At 38.9% G+C, this 18,986-nt stretch overlaps 1 protein-coding gene across 3 annotated transcripts in view; it reads left to right on the top strand.

Annotated features, from left to right (window-relative positions):
- arhgap10 (Rho GTPase activating protein 10) overlaps positions 1–18,986 on the top strand; it is a 46,308-nt gene that overhangs the window by 5,542 nt on the left and 21,780 nt on the right. For 2 of the 3 annotated variants that reach the window (XM_086082631.1, XM_086082633.1), the window contains 15 exons: positions 3,798–3,893; positions 5,025–5,086; positions 6,085–6,156; positions 6,239–6,340; positions 8,154–8,264; positions 8,378–8,482; positions 8,930–9,059; positions 9,328–9,434; positions 9,529–9,623; positions 9,960–10,041; positions 10,170–10,212; positions 11,147–11,215; positions 11,525–11,599; positions 16,559–16,643; positions 17,940–17,998. In XM_086082631.1, the coding sequence (XP_085938757.1) occupies positions 3,798–3,893; positions 5,025–5,086; positions 6,085–6,156; positions 6,239–6,340; positions 8,154–8,264; positions 8,378–8,482; positions 8,930–9,059; positions 9,328–9,434; positions 9,529–9,623; positions 9,960–10,041; positions 10,170–10,212; positions 11,147–11,215; positions 11,525–11,599; positions 16,559–16,643; positions 17,940–17,998 (1,293 nt within the window). The remainder of the gene's footprint in view (positions 1–3,797; positions 3,894–5,024; positions 5,087–6,084; positions 6,157–6,238; positions 6,341–8,153; positions 8,265–8,377; positions 8,483–8,929; positions 9,060–9,327; positions 9,435–9,528; positions 9,624–9,959; positions 10,042–10,169; positions 10,213–11,146; positions 11,216–11,524; positions 11,600–16,558; positions 16,644–17,939; positions 17,999–18,986) is intronic. The other variant, XM_086082632.1, reaches the window with a different exon arrangement.

Here is an 18,986-nt window from a genome sequence, read left to right as displayed (position 1 = left end):
AAAATCGAGATGGACCATAAAAACATGAACAAGTTGTGTCGCCCCCCCCCCCCCCCCCCCGTGAGACAGATGATGTGTTTAGCATGTTATCTTTTTGTATTCACCAAAAGGTCTTCTCTTAGGGGCTCCGCCTTGTCGTATGTAATGTTTGACAAGGTGGTAATAAAAACACTGGCAGTTGTGCAACGGTTTGCTAGAGTAGTTATGTCAGGCGGAGGTAGAGGGGTAAAAAAAAAAAGAAAAGAAAAAAAGTTAAAAACCAGATGGAGGTGCAAGGTGGCAGATTCACTGACGGTTACCATTAGCAACCAGACTGCAGTCATGCCACGTGCTGCAAAATAAGAGCTATTCGTGCAGTGAGCGCCTTGACGGGAGTCACCTTTTATGGACTTGCACGCCCTGCTCGGGATTCCAGCACGACTTTGTGGTTAAGATTTGTTCTAGATTAACAATCGGTTCAAAGTCAATCGTAGTGCTCCGTATACTACAGTATATTATGCTGCCAAAACAGTTTGCTGACTCCATTGTCGATGTTACGCTGGGATGATAGCTGGTTCCAATCACTTCCTTTGAACAATTCACTTGAATTTTTATTTTATTTTTTTAGAATTGATTATTCCATCAATGATTAAATAATTGCATTTTTTTAAAATTCTGCAATAAAGTATTAAAACCATTTTTCTGAGATTACTATTTATTAATTAATTACTATTTATTAACCAACTATTGTTGTTTATTTGGTATTGTTTAGTAATAAAAATAAAACAACTTAACAATTCATACAAGAGGGGTTGATGTATTTGCAAACCAATTATTGTTTTTCAAAGTAAAAGTGGATTTTTGCAAATGTATTATTTTGATTAAACAAAAGACAATTTAGACCATTTTAATTTGAAGAATGGCTCCAAATGTTTATTTGATTGGTCAAATAATTGTTGAGGAATTTGATCATCAATTAGCTATTGATTAATCAATTAATTTTCAAACCTCTATTTGAATATTTATACAATATATATTCCTCAACATTATGATAGCTTTTCATATCTCCAGCAAATGTCAAAAGTGTTCACTTGTAGTTTGTTGTTTAGTATATTTGTTTGTTGTTTGGTAAATTGGTTGAGCAATTAGTTAATTAGTTTGTTACTTATTTCATTGACTGTGTGGCTTGCAACCAGTTCAAGGTGTACCCTGCCTACTACCCAATGACAGCTGGGATAGGCTCCTGCACTGCCCGCGACCCTTGTGAGGAATAAGCGGTTACGAAGATGGATGTATTGGTTGGTTTGTTAAATGGTTTGCTTATTCGGTGAATTTAATGCTTAGCAAGTCAAACTGTTTAGGTTGTTAGTTAAAATGTTGCGTGATTGGTTGATTTTGCAGGTAGGAATTTTGTTGTGCTCATTTATTCGTCATTTTATTGGATGGTTGGTTTGATAAAATAACTTTCCAGTTTGTCGGTTGTTTAATTACTAATTTATTGTTGTTCGGTTAGGGAGCTAAGCTACCGGTAGGTAGACATTTTCCGTACCGCTAATCCTCGTTTGGATCGAGGGTGCGCTCCAACCTGCCACAGTTGACTTGGGGCGAGAGGCAGGGTGCACCCTGAACTTGTTGCCAGCCCATTACAGGGCACGTACATTATAGATATTGACATTTTTGCCAATATGCTGCTGGATCGGGCCACATGAGCCACAATTCACATCATTCTAAGAACTACCACTGTTTCAAAGCTACATTCCGGAAACCTTTCTCAAAGGCTTTTTAGCCGCACATTTTCTTGTATGTCTCACGCCGTTTCCTCTGGCTCGCAGTTTAGCCATTTATGTCAACCACATGCGTTATCTTCTGCTTGGTGCTGAAGAGGAACCCAACATTTGTGCATTGGTGTTGCCCCCCCCCCCCCCCCCCCCTTTGTGCTCACCTTGGCCAGAGTGGCCGACCTGGCTCACATGTTAATCTACAGCATGTGTTTGCAAATTAGTTAAGAGAACCTTGAGGCTAAAAGGTGACTGCAACGTTTTGCTTGATACAGACCGTGTCTATGTTGCCAGTAGATTGTTTCCCAAGGAGCCCCAGCCCTTTCGCCAAGGCCAGAAGCACGCCAACGCTTCCTTACGCTGCGCAACTCCAGTCTTAAAATACCCTCTCCGCATTCTGAAATGCACCCCAAGGGGGGGGGACGCCACTGCCGTCGAATACATGCCAAGTCAGGGGAATCTCTGGAAATAGTTTTGGTTTGCCCTGTGTGTGAATGCTATTTTGCAGAGTCATTTTCTTTTACTCGTTGCCATAGATGCGTGTGGATCGTTAGCCCACCACTTCACACAAGTTTTGACTTGCTGCAGGAGGCCCAAGCCTGTACGACAAACAGGATGTTTGCAAAGGGGTTAACCACAATGCATATGAGGGTGATTTATGGTGAGTAACTTGAGCGAAACGACATGGCTGAAAGGCTGAGTGAGTCGATCATTCACATTGCGTTTTTTCTGCTAAACATACCCAAGGCGAATGCGGATACAAGAAAAAGCAATGATGTCATCAGAACCGTAAGGAGAGTCCAGTCAGATTGCGCTGATGTCATGCGATACAGATGAATGATGTCATTGCAATGCTGGCCGTTCATAAGATTACTAGTTTGGTTTTACAAAAAAAAAACAAAAAAAACTCTGGGGCACACAAGTAAAGTCTAGATTGTTTGATTACTGCAAGCATTCTGAGCTGTACTTGCACATTTTTTCAGATGGACAATTTGCCCAGCAATAATTGTATCACTGACGTTTACTACTATTTGGCAAAGCATGCTAATCATAATTAAAGTTATAGTACCAATGATTGTCACGCCCATATAAGTGGGGTGAAATTTGTTCACTGAAGGAGCGGTGAGCAGCAGCAAGGGCTTGCGCTCAGGGATTATTTGGTGCTCTAACCCCCCCAATTCCAACCCGTAATGCTCTGAGCAGAGATGGGAAGTCATAAAGTACAAATACTTCATTACTTTACTTGAGTATTTATTTTCAGTACTTTGTACTTTCTGGAGTGTTTATTTTTTAAACTACTTTTTACTTTTATTTTGTATCTGTACTTTTTAATTTGATACATTTTCAAAACAAGGTCTTTACTTTAGTTTTTTAAATGTATAAAAACTATTAAAATACCTGATCTGGAAGAAAAAGCAGCCATCAATGTGTGAAGCGTTTCACATGGTCCCCTATATCCCAGCTTGTGATTGGCTCTATGACACGTGATCACGTGACGTGCAATTGGCTAGGTTAGAACAACCTGTAAAAATGAGGGCAATGCGCGCTGCCACAACAGAGAATAATTTGAAGTTGATGGCAAGTCAGAGTCAACTGGCTGCTGTATACGCATTTTTGCTCCATTAGGTAATATTTTTCAAATTGACGTAGGAGGAAACATCCGATAAAAATACTTTTTACTTCGACTAGTCAAGCACATTTCAGAGCTTGTTCTGTTTTACTTTTACTTGAGTAATAATTTGAGTGAGTACTTTTACTTTTACCAAAGTTGTTTTTTACACAAGTAATTGTACTTTTACTCAAGTAGAGAATGTCGGTAATTTTTTCATCTCTGGCTCTGAGTGTCACGCAGGGAGGCAAATGATGTGATGTCATCTATGTAACCTTTAATAATGTGTCCGAAAGGAAAAAATGAAAAAAAAAAAATGGGTCCCATTTTTTTTAGTCATTGGTATGATTGAAGCCATAACCTCCCAATCTCAGGGCAGACACTCTACCACTAGTCCACTGAGCTAATAGTCTTTATGTACTTTCTTTCAGAGTTGGGGTTGGCGCAGAGAAAGTTCGCCCAGTGCCTGGGAGAATTTCAGTTTGAGTACGTCGGCGACGCCAAAACGGATGATGAGCGGTGCATTGGTAAGTCTACACCGCCGAACCGCTGCCTGTGTCGCCACCAAATGAAAATGTTTGTCTTCTTTGGTTCTTCTCTGGCTATACTCATTTCTTGTCAAATTTAAATATAATTGCTCTTGTGTGTCTTGACAGTAATGTACAGTGATTTAATGCCGGACCAAATGTTTGGAATGCCTCTACAGTGAATCCCCACTATACAGTATTGCTGTTAATCTTTTGCGCTCCTGCTTCATTGCACGTTTTTAAGCAGCTGTTTAAAAAATATATATATTTTGCAGTGTACACACAGGCCAGTTATTCATACATACAAAAAATTCTTCCCCCACCAAAAAAAACCACTGAATTGGACATTCAAAACATGTTTTCCATGAAACACGGTGGGAACATTAGGAAATCCCCAAAACCTCCTCTAAAAACTCCAAAATATTAAAAAATAATTGGAAAAAAATCCCCAAATATACAAATCAATGGGTTTTGAATCAGTGACTCAATAAAATGCAATATTATTAGTCACCTGTGTACAGATTACTAGATTAAGGATGTAACGATAACGGCAATATTATCGCGATAGTAAAATTGTCACAATATCGTCGTCATGTTACGATAATTAATAGCAGCAGCGTGATAATATGGTATCTTATTGTGATGTGATGGATATTGTTACATCCCTACAGAAGATATAGAATATATGCCTGTGTTAGTATTGTCTGTCTACATTTACATCTACACAGTTTGTGATCAAATATCCGTTGCTTCAAGTGTTATACCAATGTGGCTATTCTTGCTAATTGTTAGCACGTTGTTAGCATGAAGCATGTTAGCATGGACATTCTTAAGGCCCAATTATTTGGTTGGTCTTTGGTTTGACTGTAAATTTTAACTGAAGGTGGCATTAAACAGGTTAATCCTCTTATTTTTTTGTTATTGTTGTCTTTTTTTTTTTTTAATTGTTGACTATTTGCCAAACTGCTGCTTATTTTGAAATGAGTTGAGGGAGTTCACTTCAAGTCAAAACAAACAAAAAAATTCTCTCATATCTTGAAAAACTCGGGTCACTTCTATCTGCTTTTATGGACTTTTTTTCCCTTTCTTTTTTGCAACCTTATCAGAGACCATTAAACTCGTGTTTTCCAGATGAGTCACTGCAAGAGTTCTCCTCATTCCTCAAAAACCTGGAAGACCAAAGAGAGCTGATGGTGAGCGCGACCAGTCAGAGCCTGCTTGAAAAAGTCTGGGAAATACCTGCATGTGTGTTGCAGTGTGTGTAGTTCCAACCAGCCAGCATGTATTAATGTCCATATTTGGTACTCGTATCTATTAACGTCCTGCTCCGTCATCCAGCAAGAGGTCCCGGGAGGCAAATTTCATTTTCTCCAGGAGTAGCAGCAGGGGTAAAAATGAGGGGAAAAACAGCCTGCTTCGTTGGGTACATGAATGCTGATAGTGTTGCGAGTTCTGCCTGTCTAAGGGTCACTGCCGCTGCACCTTCATGGGAGTGGCTGTTTCGCACTTTTAAATACAAATCCTGCTGGCTACAAGGTCATCATTGTTATGTCATTAGGAGACTCACAAACTCATGACTTGGAGCTGACAACTTTTAAGGCCCTGCGCTCAAGACGGTAGTGTGGTTAAAAAGTGTGGGATGACATCACAGTGCACTGAGGAACGGACTGCAGGCACAGACACGTCTCCGCGGCCACCATTGCAGGAGAACCCCCGCGGGAAACGGGGAAAACATGTTGCCTTTATTGTTGGGACCAACACAAGTCGAACGCGGTCCATTCCGTCATGATGGGTCATTTCCAAGTTGTAATTATTTTTTTTCCCCCATAATAGCGCAATTCATAAAAGCCTTTATTTAGTAAAGAGTTTAATGCTACACTAAAAAGAAAAAAAACCCTATGAGATTACAGTTGTAATTTTAAGTTGAATTTCAAATTAAAAGTAATGTTTCTGTAATGACGTCGAAATGTTATGACTTTTTCTCTTAATGTTATGACAAATCTTATAATTAGGCAGTGTTCCTGCGCTATTTGCAGGGGATGGAAAAACATTTGGTTATGTTTAGCTATAGTATTGAATAATATATAATAGCCAAATATATACAGTATAAAAAAAAAAACAGGTTTCCTAGAAGGGGTCATTTAAATGTTGAAAGTGTTAATGACGTTTTGTCATATTGGCCCCTATCTAGATGAGAAACATCACAGAAACCCTCATGAAACCTCTGGAGAAGTTCAGGAAAGAGCACCTTGGTACAGTAAGGGTACTGTATCCCGGTTAATTGCCCCTCCCTCGCTAAAACAGTTTGGTTTGCTTTGATTCTCCCTTCGCTCTTCTTGGTCCAGGCGGAGAGGAAAAAGTATGAGAAAGAGACAGAGAAATACTACAGCTCGCTGGAGAAGCTTCTCAACATGTCTGCCAAGAAGAAAGAGCCCCAGCTACAAGAGGTATTTGGAGGCACACTCGTGGAAAAGCACATTAACTGTGAAGGATGTTCCCAATATATTTTGAGCGACAATTAGTGATATAAGATTAATAAAATAAAGAGGAAAGAAATAACTCGGAAATCCATTAAGTAGGACCAAATATAGTGAATTGAAGGTGTGATTTTAAAATGTTGTTGCTTGTTATAAATCACACAAACTGAAAACTAAATAAAAAGTACCATTTATTTATCTAGCAAAATTGCAACACAAAATTCCAATAATTCCTATAATCCGAACTGCCCACAGTCCTGTGAAAAAACATAAATGTAGATTAAAAAGTAAACCAAAAAAAAAACGCATAGAATTGCGCGAGCCTAACTGAATTGTAAAACCTTATTTTAGTCCTGCTTTTTTAATTGAACATCTTTTGTAAGTAACAAATCTCAAAGCCTTGTCATATCTCTTTAGCCTCCGAACGCTCATGTTTAGTTAGTCATTGTTTGGGTTTTGGTGTTCCGCCGCAAAGCCCTGTCGGACCACGTGAGGCTCCCAGTGACGCAGCTTCTAAGTGACAATTTTCCTGGCGCCCACGCAGAGGAAGCGTGCACTCTCTTTGACCGTACCACCGAGGTCAACTGTGACCGCCGCAGTGTGCGCCACAATCCATACTGCCATCTGAATGGAGACCCCTGGCCACCTCTTGCTTGCTTGTCCATGTGTCCATGTAAGGTGATAAGAGAGGACACTTGAAACTGTTGACATTGTGACTGTTTAAAACTTTGTAGCGCAGGGTACACGTCTACACAGTGGCAATAATGAGTAGGACACCTACCACTTAAAGTTGGATATTTTAAACAGTAATGAACTGAACCAGAAAAAAAAAAAAAAAACGTTTGTGTGACTCATAAAGCTTTGCAACAATTTTCTCAGTCTGCTGCAGTACTGGAACAATGACTTTTACTGCAATTTTTTGGGGGGGCAGAATTTAAAATGCTCAATCGCAACGTGCTCAATCCAGCTTTTAAAAAAATATATTATTATTTTTTACCTTTGCGTACTCTCTGCGGCGTTATGTAAATTCTCCCTATGTTGTGTCAGAGTGGGGCAAAATTCAGGCCTAATTGCTTATAGACACATTTTGGCAAACAAAAGATTCCCTCGGTTGTTTGATTTCAAACTTGATAGTGTGGAGACACTATTTGTATATAAGAAATGAAAACGTAAATTTTCCATAAAATGTCCCATTTTTCTTCCTTTTGAAGCAAAGCCCAAATACTGAGTAAATCCTGCTGAAAGCTCTTTATTATTGTTCATCCATTGATGTGTAAACAGCGTTTTACAGCTGATGATAGCCTACTGCTGTTACGATCATAATATAGACATAATTATGGTGATTATCTCGTCGGGATTTCCTCCAGTTGCAGGAACATATACTGAACAGTATTTGCGCAGCAAGGCCAGTACACTCTGGTCCTTGCTGGTCTTAGGTTTTTCTTTTTTGTCCTTGAATTCTGCTTGTATTTTTGCCCACAAATGACTCTCAAGTCATCGCTGGTTGAATTTATTGTCCTGGAGGTAGAACGAATGATTCAGACTCTCCTCGGAGAATCATTCATTCCCCTCAAGCATTCCCCTTCAGCTTCTTCCAGCTTGGTCATTTAAGCCCCACTCTCCCATTTTTTTTTTTTTGGATCGAGCGACGACGAGAGAGGACCCGCTAAGTCTTTGCGCCCACCGCAACATATCCCACCGGATTCCAGACTTGCATCTGTGCACGATTAGAATGATCTTCGCCGTGTGTGTGTGTGTGTGTGTGTGTGTGTGTTCTCTACAGGCAGACGTCCAGGTGGAAACCATGAAGCAGCACTTCCAGGAGGAGTCGCTGGACTACGTGTGCAAGTTGCAGGAAATCCAGGAGAGGAAGAAATTTGAGTGTGTGGAGCCGGTGAGTGACACGCCCCCCCCAGCTCGATGTACTGTATGTACTAAGTGTGTATACACTAGTGTACACGGTGACACGGGATGGTGTCCTCAATTTGCCGTCATCCTCTTTTGCAGATGCTGGCCTTCTTTCAGACAGTCTTCACTTTTTATCACCAGGGTTTCGAGCTTGCCAAAGACTTTGACCATTATAAACGCGCACTACAGATCAATATTCAGAATGTAAGTACTGTAATACCATTTCAGACTTCTTGTTTCTGGTTTTTCCCATGCTAAACCTATAAAGTGCGTGCTGTGGGTCCTAAATATTGCAGCTCTGATTCTGTTCTGTGTAACTTCAATTTGTAATCGCTCTGTAGTTTGTCACTAGCCGATGCATCAATGCCACTCAATACTGATAATGTACTCTAAGTTAAAAAAAATGCCCCAATTCTACACACCAATACTGCAAATTTTGCTTCGCAAAGTGGATGATGAACAGATTTGAACTCCTCTAGGGCTCCCGAGTTTACATGTCACATGGATTGACATCTCTAAATTTCCCTGAGGTGTGCGAGTGTGAATGCATGTACTCGACATTTAAAATTGCGGCCAAATGTGTACTCTGTTAGAACGCCCCCACCTGTCTTTTTCTCTTAATTATTGCAAATGTCGCGTCTCCTCCCGCAGACGAGGAGTCGATTTGAGGGCACGCGTTCAGAGGTCAACGAGCTCATGAAAAGGATTCGAGAGGCGCCTCAGGATTACAGACAGACGAGCTCTATCAGTTGCGAGGGATACCTTTACGTCCAGGAAAAACGTAAAGATTGCTGTTCAATTTCAATGTCAGATGTTTTCGTCAGCTTTCTTTTACCCTCAAACCCTTTGTTTGTCGTTTTCTGTGATTTGCTCACTGTAAATATTGCACTCTGCAAAGGGCCTTCTTGGACTTGTAGTATCAGGCTCAAGAGTGCTATTTATTTATTTGTTGCCAGTGCTTGGATGTTGGTAATGGTACATATGCCATATAGTGGACATGCTTATGCTAACAATAATTTAAATATTTTCTCACCCTTTTGGATTTTCAGGACCACCTCCTTTCGGTTCAAGTTGGGTAAAACGCTACTGCACGTTTGTCAAAGAGCAGAAGATCCTGCATATGGTGACTTTTGACCACAGATCTGGCGGAAGGAGTGTGAGTGTGCATTTCTGTATTGGACATTCAAACTTACAGACCTGTTGGGAGTAGTTTTCTCACCTTGAGTTTTGTTTTTCTTTTTCCTCTTTAGGGTGAGACGGAGTCAGTCACGCTCAGGTCCTGCGTCCGCAAAACGACAGACATGTTGGACAGGCGGTTCTGCCTGGAGCTCGACATTACAGATCGGTATGGTTTGATTTGTTTGTTTTTAAAATGGAAGTTGATACCCTATTTACAGAAAATAGTAGCCATTATATTTTGAGGGAAGTGTCTGTGATCCACATGACGAAAAATCAGAGAATGAGAAACTTTCATCTATTTATTTTATTGATTTATTTTTGGACCCCAAAAAATCATTTAAAAAAAACATTCAATATACATTTTTGGTATTTGGGGAAATCCCTGAAAAAACTGCAGGAATTCAAAATTGGCGCACTTCACTGTCACTGTCTTTTAGCGGGATGGCCACTATTTGATGAAATACGATGTTTGCCATGGCCTTCATTTTCTGGTGTCTCTCAGGCCAGGCACAGCTCTCACAGTGCAGGCCCTGTCAGAGGGTGACCACAAATTCTGGATGCTGGCCATGGGTGGGAAGGAACCTGTGAGTCAAACAACTTTGTACTATGTCATCATCCGCAACTCTCTATGCTATTAAACTGCCACTGTTGCGCTGACCCGTGGCTGCGCTTTATGTCACTTTGCCACAATAACAAATATGTGTCATTACAGGTCGGGCGATATCTTGGGAGGACCTATTCTAAAGAAAGAGGAAGTAAGTGTCAGGATGATTATCAAATGTATCGAATATTCGAGTGACAGAATGGTGATAATAAAGTCAAATAATTATGAGAATAAGGTTGAAATGTGTTGCATCTTTAAATCATTTTAGGACAATATAGTCGTCATTGTTATGAGAATTAAGTTGCTATAGTGACATAAATATGATTTCCCAAGAATTGTGTCAGAATATTAAAAACGGAAACATTACGACTGAAGTTTCAGTATTACAAGGAAAAAGTCCTAAATAAATATGATTTCCCAAGAATTGTGTCAGAATATTAAAAACGGAAACATTGCGACTGAAGTTTCAGTATTACAAGGAAAAAGTCCTAATTTCATGAGAATTAAGTCTATAAATTATGAGAATAAAGCAAATGTCACATGAATGAAGTTGATACCAGAGAAAACAAAACGTCATACGTTTGGGATCAAGTGTATGAACAAGAATTATTTTACTAACTTAAAAGAATAAGTAATACATTTGTGAGAATGAAATCGTTAAAGGAATAAGTCATGTTTTTTATGAGATGGAAGTTGATATAGTGCAAGCTTAAAACTGAAACTTTGCAAGTATAAGGTCATAATTTTCTGAGAGTAAGATTGCAATATAACAAGAAAACATATTTTACAAGATTTAAGTCAAAATTTTAGAAGAATAAGTTCATGTGAAGTCAGAAATGTTTGAAAATAAGGTCGTAAAGAAATTTAGAAAACAGATGAAATTTCGTAATTAATCCTTACAAGAATAGCAATGTAATGTTAGAACAAAAATCATTATCATATGAATATGATAGTATAATGTGTAAAAAGCTATTATTTTAGATGCTTTAAGTGGAACATTTTTTGAAAAAAAGTTGAAATTTGAGCAAAAAGTCATATTAGTTTTGCAGTTGTTTTAAAATATATATATATATATTCTCTTGCAGTTGACGCTCAGCTAGATGACGTAGGTCTGACTTTTGTGAAGAACTCCATCAGCGCCATAGAGTCACGAGGTAAGCATAATTATACAGCAAATTTCACATCCTCATATTCATTTACCAGGAGAGATCGTGCTTTTTAAAAATGCAGACAGCAAACCCATTAAGGAGGACTTTGTTGCAGTGTTTCTCTGTGTACACCAGGGGTCAGGCATGCACCAGTTTTGAAAATGGCTTCCCGCTGATAGTCCCAGTTTCTCTTGATGTATTTACATGTAAATTACTACTTGTCCCACAGTTAATTTACTTGATGTTTCTGCTTGTTCCCATGCCACCGAAATCGTTGCAATGCCACTCAAGCAACATTTTATGATCATTGCACAGGTATAAACGACCAAGGCTTGTACAGAGTCGTGGGAGTCAGCTCCAAGGTTCAAAAGCTCCTCTCGTTAATGATTGGTGAGTTTTTTTCATTATTTTTTATGGATAAGGTATTTTTTGTACAATTGAAAGCAGTTCCATAGTGTCTTAAAACGTGTGTTACATGCTTTTTTCTAAATAGGCCAAGGTTAGAGTTAGGGTTAGCATTTCATTCAGCTAGGCCAATGGGGTAGATGCCACGGACTTCCGGGTTTCACACATCAGCGCCGGTTCCGGCCACTGCTGGCCGCGTTCCAACACTCGCACCCCCACCCCTGCACCCCCCCATCCGCGTCTCAGCTCTCTGAAATGCTTCGGACAACTGAGACAGACACACTACACACTCGCGCCCGTCGACCGGAACGCTTAAAGGCGGAAGTGCAAGTACTGAGACGCAGCCCACACGTCGCAAACCGGAACCGGAAACAAAGCTGATGTGAGTAAGTCGGAAGTTCCGCCTCCTCCGTGGCATATACCCCATAGCGAGTACGACTTTCATACAATGAACATGATGACTGAGCATGTACTTTCACAGTTGAAACCAAGAAAGAATTTTCACTTGTTTTGACAGTACTTCATCATGCAATTGTCAGCGTGTAGAGCTGAGGTGTGATACAAGTTCTGAGAATATATTTGAGGTATTCAAAGGACAATTATTAATTTTGTGACTATAAAGCTTGTCATATTAGAAAATAAATAAAAAATGTTGTGAGAATGCTCTAGAATAAAGTAGTATTAATATATGGGTTGCAGACTTGCAGTAAGCAGTACTACGAGAATGAATTACAAATAATACAAGAAAAAAGTTGTACTAATAAGAGAAAATTGGGGGGGGAAAGTTTTAAGATTGCATGAATTAATTATTCAATTATAAGAATAAAATTGTGGAAAAAGTTGCAGTTTAATGAGAATAAATTAGTCATATTAAAACAAAGTCATGCTTTGGTAAGAAAAGCATCATTTAATGAGAATCAAGTCTGTAAATATGAGAATAATATTGAAAAATTACACAGAAATGCTAAAATTATAGAAGAATGTTTTTATATAACAAGAAAACATTTATATTACAGCAAGAAAATAGGTAAATAGCACATACATAAATAAACTGTACAATTAAATATTACAAGTAAGATTTAATATTTTGCGAACTTTTATCTTTTTTTAGCTGAATAGTTAGAAAAAAGTAATTTAGCAACGTTTATGTCATACTATTATTATTATTATTATTATTATTATATAAAATTCTATTTGTACAAGAAAGTCATACTTATGAGAATTAGAGTAAAATACTAGACAAAAAACATCCCAAAAAGTAATAACATTTTTAGCTTCAATAATATTTGTGAAACAATGAGAAAGCAAATTGCATTGTATCGAGAATTAAAAAAAATATATAGTGGTATTACAATAAAATTGTACTTTAATTTAATGAGAATCAAATAACACTAAGCACGCACACACCCACACACACCCAGAGGCATCTTTTACACTCGATATCCTTCCTCGGCCCTTCATTTGCCTATTCCAACTTTCTCCTCCGCGCGTCCTTCCCCGCCTGCTTGCAAGTTTGCCGCCTCCTCACACAGGCGCGGGGCTCACTTTTCCAGCGCTGTGTTCAGAATGACAACAAACCCAGGCAGCAGGAGCAGCCAGGCCTGTCTCGTCTTCCACAAAGCTGCACACTCATGCTATACACAGTCCCATTAGCTGACACTCTAGCCCATAGTAAAGCAATGAGATTCAATACAAGCGCTGTATCAAGAAATGTGCCGTTAAAAAGATGATGAAGCCTCCTTGTCAAGTTAATATTGCGTAACACTGTTTATTATCGTGGGTGATCAAATTTTTTGTTGTCCTTATTTACCTTCAAGCAAGTGGTCATAATGTAGTTTCAGTCAAGTGGTTGCTCTTAAAGTTTGTTTTAATTAGGGGTAAAGTTTACAGAACGTTTTCTTTTGCTAGCTTTGCTGCTTTGTTGTGTAAGTATATTATAAGATAGTGGGGGTGATTAATTGATTGCTTGAATGAACTCTAAAGTAAACGCAACTTTTATTGTAGCTCGTCAAACAGCTCACATGGTGGCGCATACACGATGCACATTGACATCCACAGTGCTGTGTGGGTGAATCACACACTTTAAACCCTGAGAACCCTCCTCCTCCTCCTCTTCCTCCTCCTCCTCTTCATCGTCTCGAATCCGTGGCCGGCATCCAATCGCAGTGTGTGTTACAGTACAAACTCAAGAGAGTGTTGTGTGTCAGACAAGACTGGCTCCGCTGTACGGCATAACAAACGAAGGTGTCTGCTGTACAGTTATGTAGCACAACTCTATGACATTTTATACTATACCGTAAACATTAACGGATCAAGTGAGACGTCCATCTTTTTGGATCTTGAAAGAAAATGCAATACATATTAAAGAAACACAAAATAACATTTGCAATAATTCAAATGTTAACAAGTTACAACTCAAACTAACAAAACAAGTTCAACTCGGACCTGGTTGATCAATTGGATATTAGCATAAATACGATATTAGCATAAATACAGTTTTGTTTTTTTGTTTTGTTTTACACATTAACACATTAAAACAAAATGACATTGAGATGACAACGAATCCACCCATAAAGACAGTCAAAGCATTAATTGCATTTTCACTGGTGGAGGTGACACTTCATCGCTAAACCGCCGAAGAACACTAGATAGTGTAAAAGATCCGGTGGCACATGCAGCTGACACATCGGCAAACACAAACAACCCCCGCACTCCATCTTCAGCTTTGACAACTTTTGACCATGTGCCACCTGTCAGATGCTCTGCTGTTAACTGTAGCTAAAGTAAATCTGTGCAACAAAAAATAATGCAGCTATGCTTACCTTTTGGCTTTGACATGATAGTGTTCCAGAAAAGCTGCCCCGTCATTTGAAAGTAGCTCTGGCTCTTCCCCCAGCATAGCTTCCCAAGTATTAATAATAATACTTAATTAACTTAATTAAAGATAATTATTTATTTGCCTATACTGTAAATATCACAAAATACTAATTTTATGGTATAGGTGACAGTAATTACTACTTTCCTATTATCTTTGGGTTCCAATTTGTGGCATATTAGGAAATTACCACCAAAAAAAGCCCCATAAAAATATGCCTCTCGGTGAGAATAAAAACAGAAATGTGTGGTTTGTGGCAAGCAAACAGCAAATAGGCAATGGTTTATTATATTGTAAGTCCCCCCCCAAAGTTTATTTCTATTACAAACATTTGTCAAAAATAATCTAATCCGTATAGAAAGGTGTCTGGGTTTGGAGTCTGCCCACTGTGGACCTGCACCACCGACTGTGAGACAAAGAAATTAGTGGAATAAAGTATCCTGGAAAAAATAGATGAGTAACGTTCCCGTGTCTGACGTATGACGCAGCACGCTTCTGCAAGTTCAATTCCCAGCCCGACATCTCTCCAGAGTCCCCGCAGAGCCTCTGAAGTAGTGAGGGATTAATTAATCTTGTAATTAGCGTAGAACCACTAACTTCCTTTCACGTCCACCGGGATCGAAAGCCCTCCCAGCTGTAGCGCTTTTATCGCCTCGTACGTCTCGTTACAACTTTTACTGTATATATTTATTCTCGCCTCGCTAAGAAAAAGTCCCAATTTGCTATTAGATTGCGAGGGTGTATTCCCAGAAGTGGCAAGTACATATATTAGTGTAAAAAAAAATGACGCTGGTTCAACTCCTTTACTTAAAAGGAAACAGAACACAAAATGTCCTTAGCAAGAGTGTTCTGTTTGCGACCCCACTAGTCTCAACACAATAACCATCCATCTCACGAGGCCGCCATTTTGGAAATACCGCCCTTCAATTGTGGTCTGAAATTAACTCATTCACTACCATTGATGACTGTAAAGGTAAAAAATTAATTTGGACTATTTCTATTAGTTTAAAATGTTTTCCCACTTTTGTTAACAAGAGTATGAAAACTTAGAATTTTTTTTTTATTGTACATTTAGAACAGATATAAAATTTGTGATTAATCAAGAGTTATCTAGTGAAGTCATGCGATTAATTACAATTAAAAAATTGTAATCGTAATTAATCGCATGACTTCAACAGTTAACTCACGATTAATCACACATTTTATATCTGTTCTAAATGTACAATAAAAAAATCTAGGTTTTTATACTTTCCATAACGAAAGTAGAAAAAAAAATGTTAAACTAATATAAATAGTTCAAATGATTTTTTTGACGTTTATAACCGTCAATGGCAGTGAAGGAGTTAATGTCACACATGCCCTCGGGCTCGCATTGCAAACATAATATGAGCAAACTGAGTGAACATTTGGGCTGTGACAGCTGGGAGAGTTTGACGTCATCTTCAATCGACAGCAGAGGGAGATGTTGGCCAAAATGGCAGCCCACAGAGATAGATGATAATGGATGGATTAATTTGTATACCGTATTTAGTTAGTGGAGACTGTTATAGCTGAAGATGAATTTTTTAGCGTTCTGGTTAAAATGGGCCATATCTGAATTAGCTTTTCCTGTTTGTTGATTTTTGTCTATTGAACGTTAATACTTTTAATTCACTCTATTGCTATAAAAACATGGAACCTACCAAAAGAAAGATAAAAGTCTCTTCTTTCATCATGAAAAAACAGTATATTGGTATCTGTTTCTGTTTTGCAGCAATTAGCATATAGCTAAGTTACATCATTATTCACATTCCTGTTGAAAACACTAGCAAAAAGAGCTTTTTGCAACATGGCCCTGGCCGATCTCTTATACTCTGCTGCCAGCTGCTGGCCGTTTTTTGTAATAACTACCATTACTTTAAGTCACCTCTTCATGTTAGAAGCTGCATTAAAGCCTTCTGTTTGCTCTTGCATAAAAAAAAAACATAGAAATGAAAAATCTATTTTAGTAAAAAAGCATTTGTACTTTATTTTCCCCCACAACTGCATATCCCTAAATTTGCAAGAATATCTTTTTCTGATTGTTTTAGAAGAGAAGAGCAACGAAGTGGACTTGTCCACCAGTGAGGACTGGGATGTAAAAACCATAACCAGTGCACTGAAGCTGTACCTCAGGTAAGCTTCTGTCCAAAACGGTGACCATGTGGGAGCCCAACTGTTGAATGCAACTGCAACAACAACAAAAGCCTGATTATGCGTTTATAAAACTGCCACAGAGTTAATCATGCAAGGTCGCTCGTTTATTCCGCGCTCACCGACCAGGTTGACTGCGTGTGGGTGAAGCATGGATATTAAAATGCACTTTGGCTTCAGCAAACCGAGGCGGTTTAAATGTATGTAAATGTAGGCTGTTTCTGCTTTAGGTTGACTCGTTTGGAAATCAAGTTTGTCTCTTTGAAATTGCCCTTTGAATTCATCAGTCTGTTCTAATACTTTACTTTTTATTTTTTATGAGCATAAGGCGAAAGCTCCCAAGGTCCAACACAGTTGTTTATGTTCAATTTGCATGCCATTTTCCCTATTGGAAATTGAAATAATCTGTTCAGCGAACAGCAACATATTTATGGTCCAAAACTTGCAAATTCTTGCAGTTTATTGTTTTTTTTTCCTGGAACCTATCTTCGCGTTACTCGCTGAAAATCCTCAGCTGTTTGCTCTTTTTGTACTCCGGCCAAAGCAATACAATTATTACTTTGGAATCTTGATGTTATGTTTAATCGATTGATAGTGTTTTTTCATCTACGTTTCAGATGCCCTGTTTTGTTAGTGGCCCTTGAATGCACCTCGTGCACAGTCAAAAGTGAAAGTATGTTTCTGCTTCTCTCCCAAATGCAGCTACTATTAATAGCTTAACGTTGCTGTTAAATGTTCCCTAACATTTATTTTTGTGTGTACATGCAAAAACTCAAAACTCAAATAGCTATTGAACTTAAATCCCACACGCATAATGATTTGAACCGCGACGTGTATTGTAATATTTGGTACTTTTTCTTGAACTCTCCAGTTCATTCATTTGCTAAAGTCGATTACTTGGAAGTAATGCGCTCGACTTGTCTACTCTCTGTCTGGCCTGCTGGGATAAGACCAATGTCCTCAGTTTCCTCCGAGACTCAAAGTGCCCCTGGACAGCGTCCAGCTCCGCAGTGAAAGTACCTTCAGATGAACTTGGTTATCTTAACACGTGCGCCATCTAATTCCATCCCCCCTCCCGGCCCGGGCCACATTAATCATGACTGTGCACACACCCCATAAAACAGTTAGGGCTGCTATTTCGGTACACCCCCCCCCCCCCCCCAACACACACACATACACACACACTCACTCTCTCTCTCTCTCTCTCTCTCTCTCGCTCTCTCGCTCTCTCTCTCTCTCACTCTCTGACTTATTTTGACTCTCCTTCTACCCTTGCAGGAGCCTTCCCGAGCCACTGATGACCTACGGACTTTACAAAGACTTCATCAGCCCGGCGAGTAAGTCCCACCAACACTACCGCTTTGTCAGAGTGCAAAAACACGCACAAATAGTATTTAGTAGCAAAATGGTGGGTATTAAAATGGAAGTAGATGTTTATAAGAAGGTTTGTAATTATCATGACATCTATGCTAATTTGTTAGCCCATCTATAGTGTTTTGAATTATATGTTAGCATTATGTGAGGAAAACGCTCATTAGATGAAAAGATACGGTTTGTTTAAAAATGTTGCACTTCATTTCAACTGGGTGTGACATACAGCTTGAAGCAAGCACACCTTGCCTCTTATGTGGAAAACTCTGCTAGCGAGAGTGAGAACAGACACTTGAAATACAGTTACTTTGAAAAGTGTGCTTAAATAAGGAGAAGTCTATCATAAATAATAACAAATCAATAATGAATAAGGGGAAGTCAATCCCACCAAAAAAATCCCTGAAAATAATATATGTGACCTCACTAGTCTAAACAAGACGTTCTGATTAAATTTGTGTAATATGAGTTAAGCAGCAAAATCCAGTCGTTTTTGTCCATCTCAGGGGGCGGCCATTTTGTCACTTGCTGTCAACTGAAGATGACATCAATGTTGTTCAGGTCTCAGGTAACAACCTAACAACCAAACAACCAATCACAGCTCAGCTTCAGGAAACAGGTGAGCTGTGATTGGTCGTTGTCAGTCGACATCGCATATTACAAAAAACGGCCAGCAGGTGGCAGCAAAGTATAAGAGATCAACCACGGCCTTTTTGCGAAAAAGCTCTTTTACCTAGTGTTTTAAACAGATTTGAAAATAATGATGATACTTAGCTATATTCTAATGCTAATTGCTGCAAAACGGAAACAGATATATAGACATATACTTTTTTCCTGATGAAACAAGAGACTCTAATCTTTTGGTAGGTTCCATGTTTTTATAGCAATAAAACGCAATATTCTGTGGGCCTTGCAAAATCAGTCTAAATCCAGTAAAATGGCTAATAAGTTTATAGT

Source organism: Leptonotus elevatus, chromosome 8, assembly GCF_054856555.1.
Source record: "Leptonotus elevatus isolate MCC_2025b chromosome 8, RoL_Lele_1.0, whole genome shotgun sequence".
In the NCBI taxonomy this organism is placed as follows: Eukaryota; Metazoa; Chordata; class Actinopteri; order Syngnathiformes; family Syngnathidae; genus Leptonotus; species Leptonotus elevatus.
The sequence above is the reverse complement of the archived record's forward strand: the minus strand, read 5'-3'. Positions and strand labels throughout refer to the sequence as shown.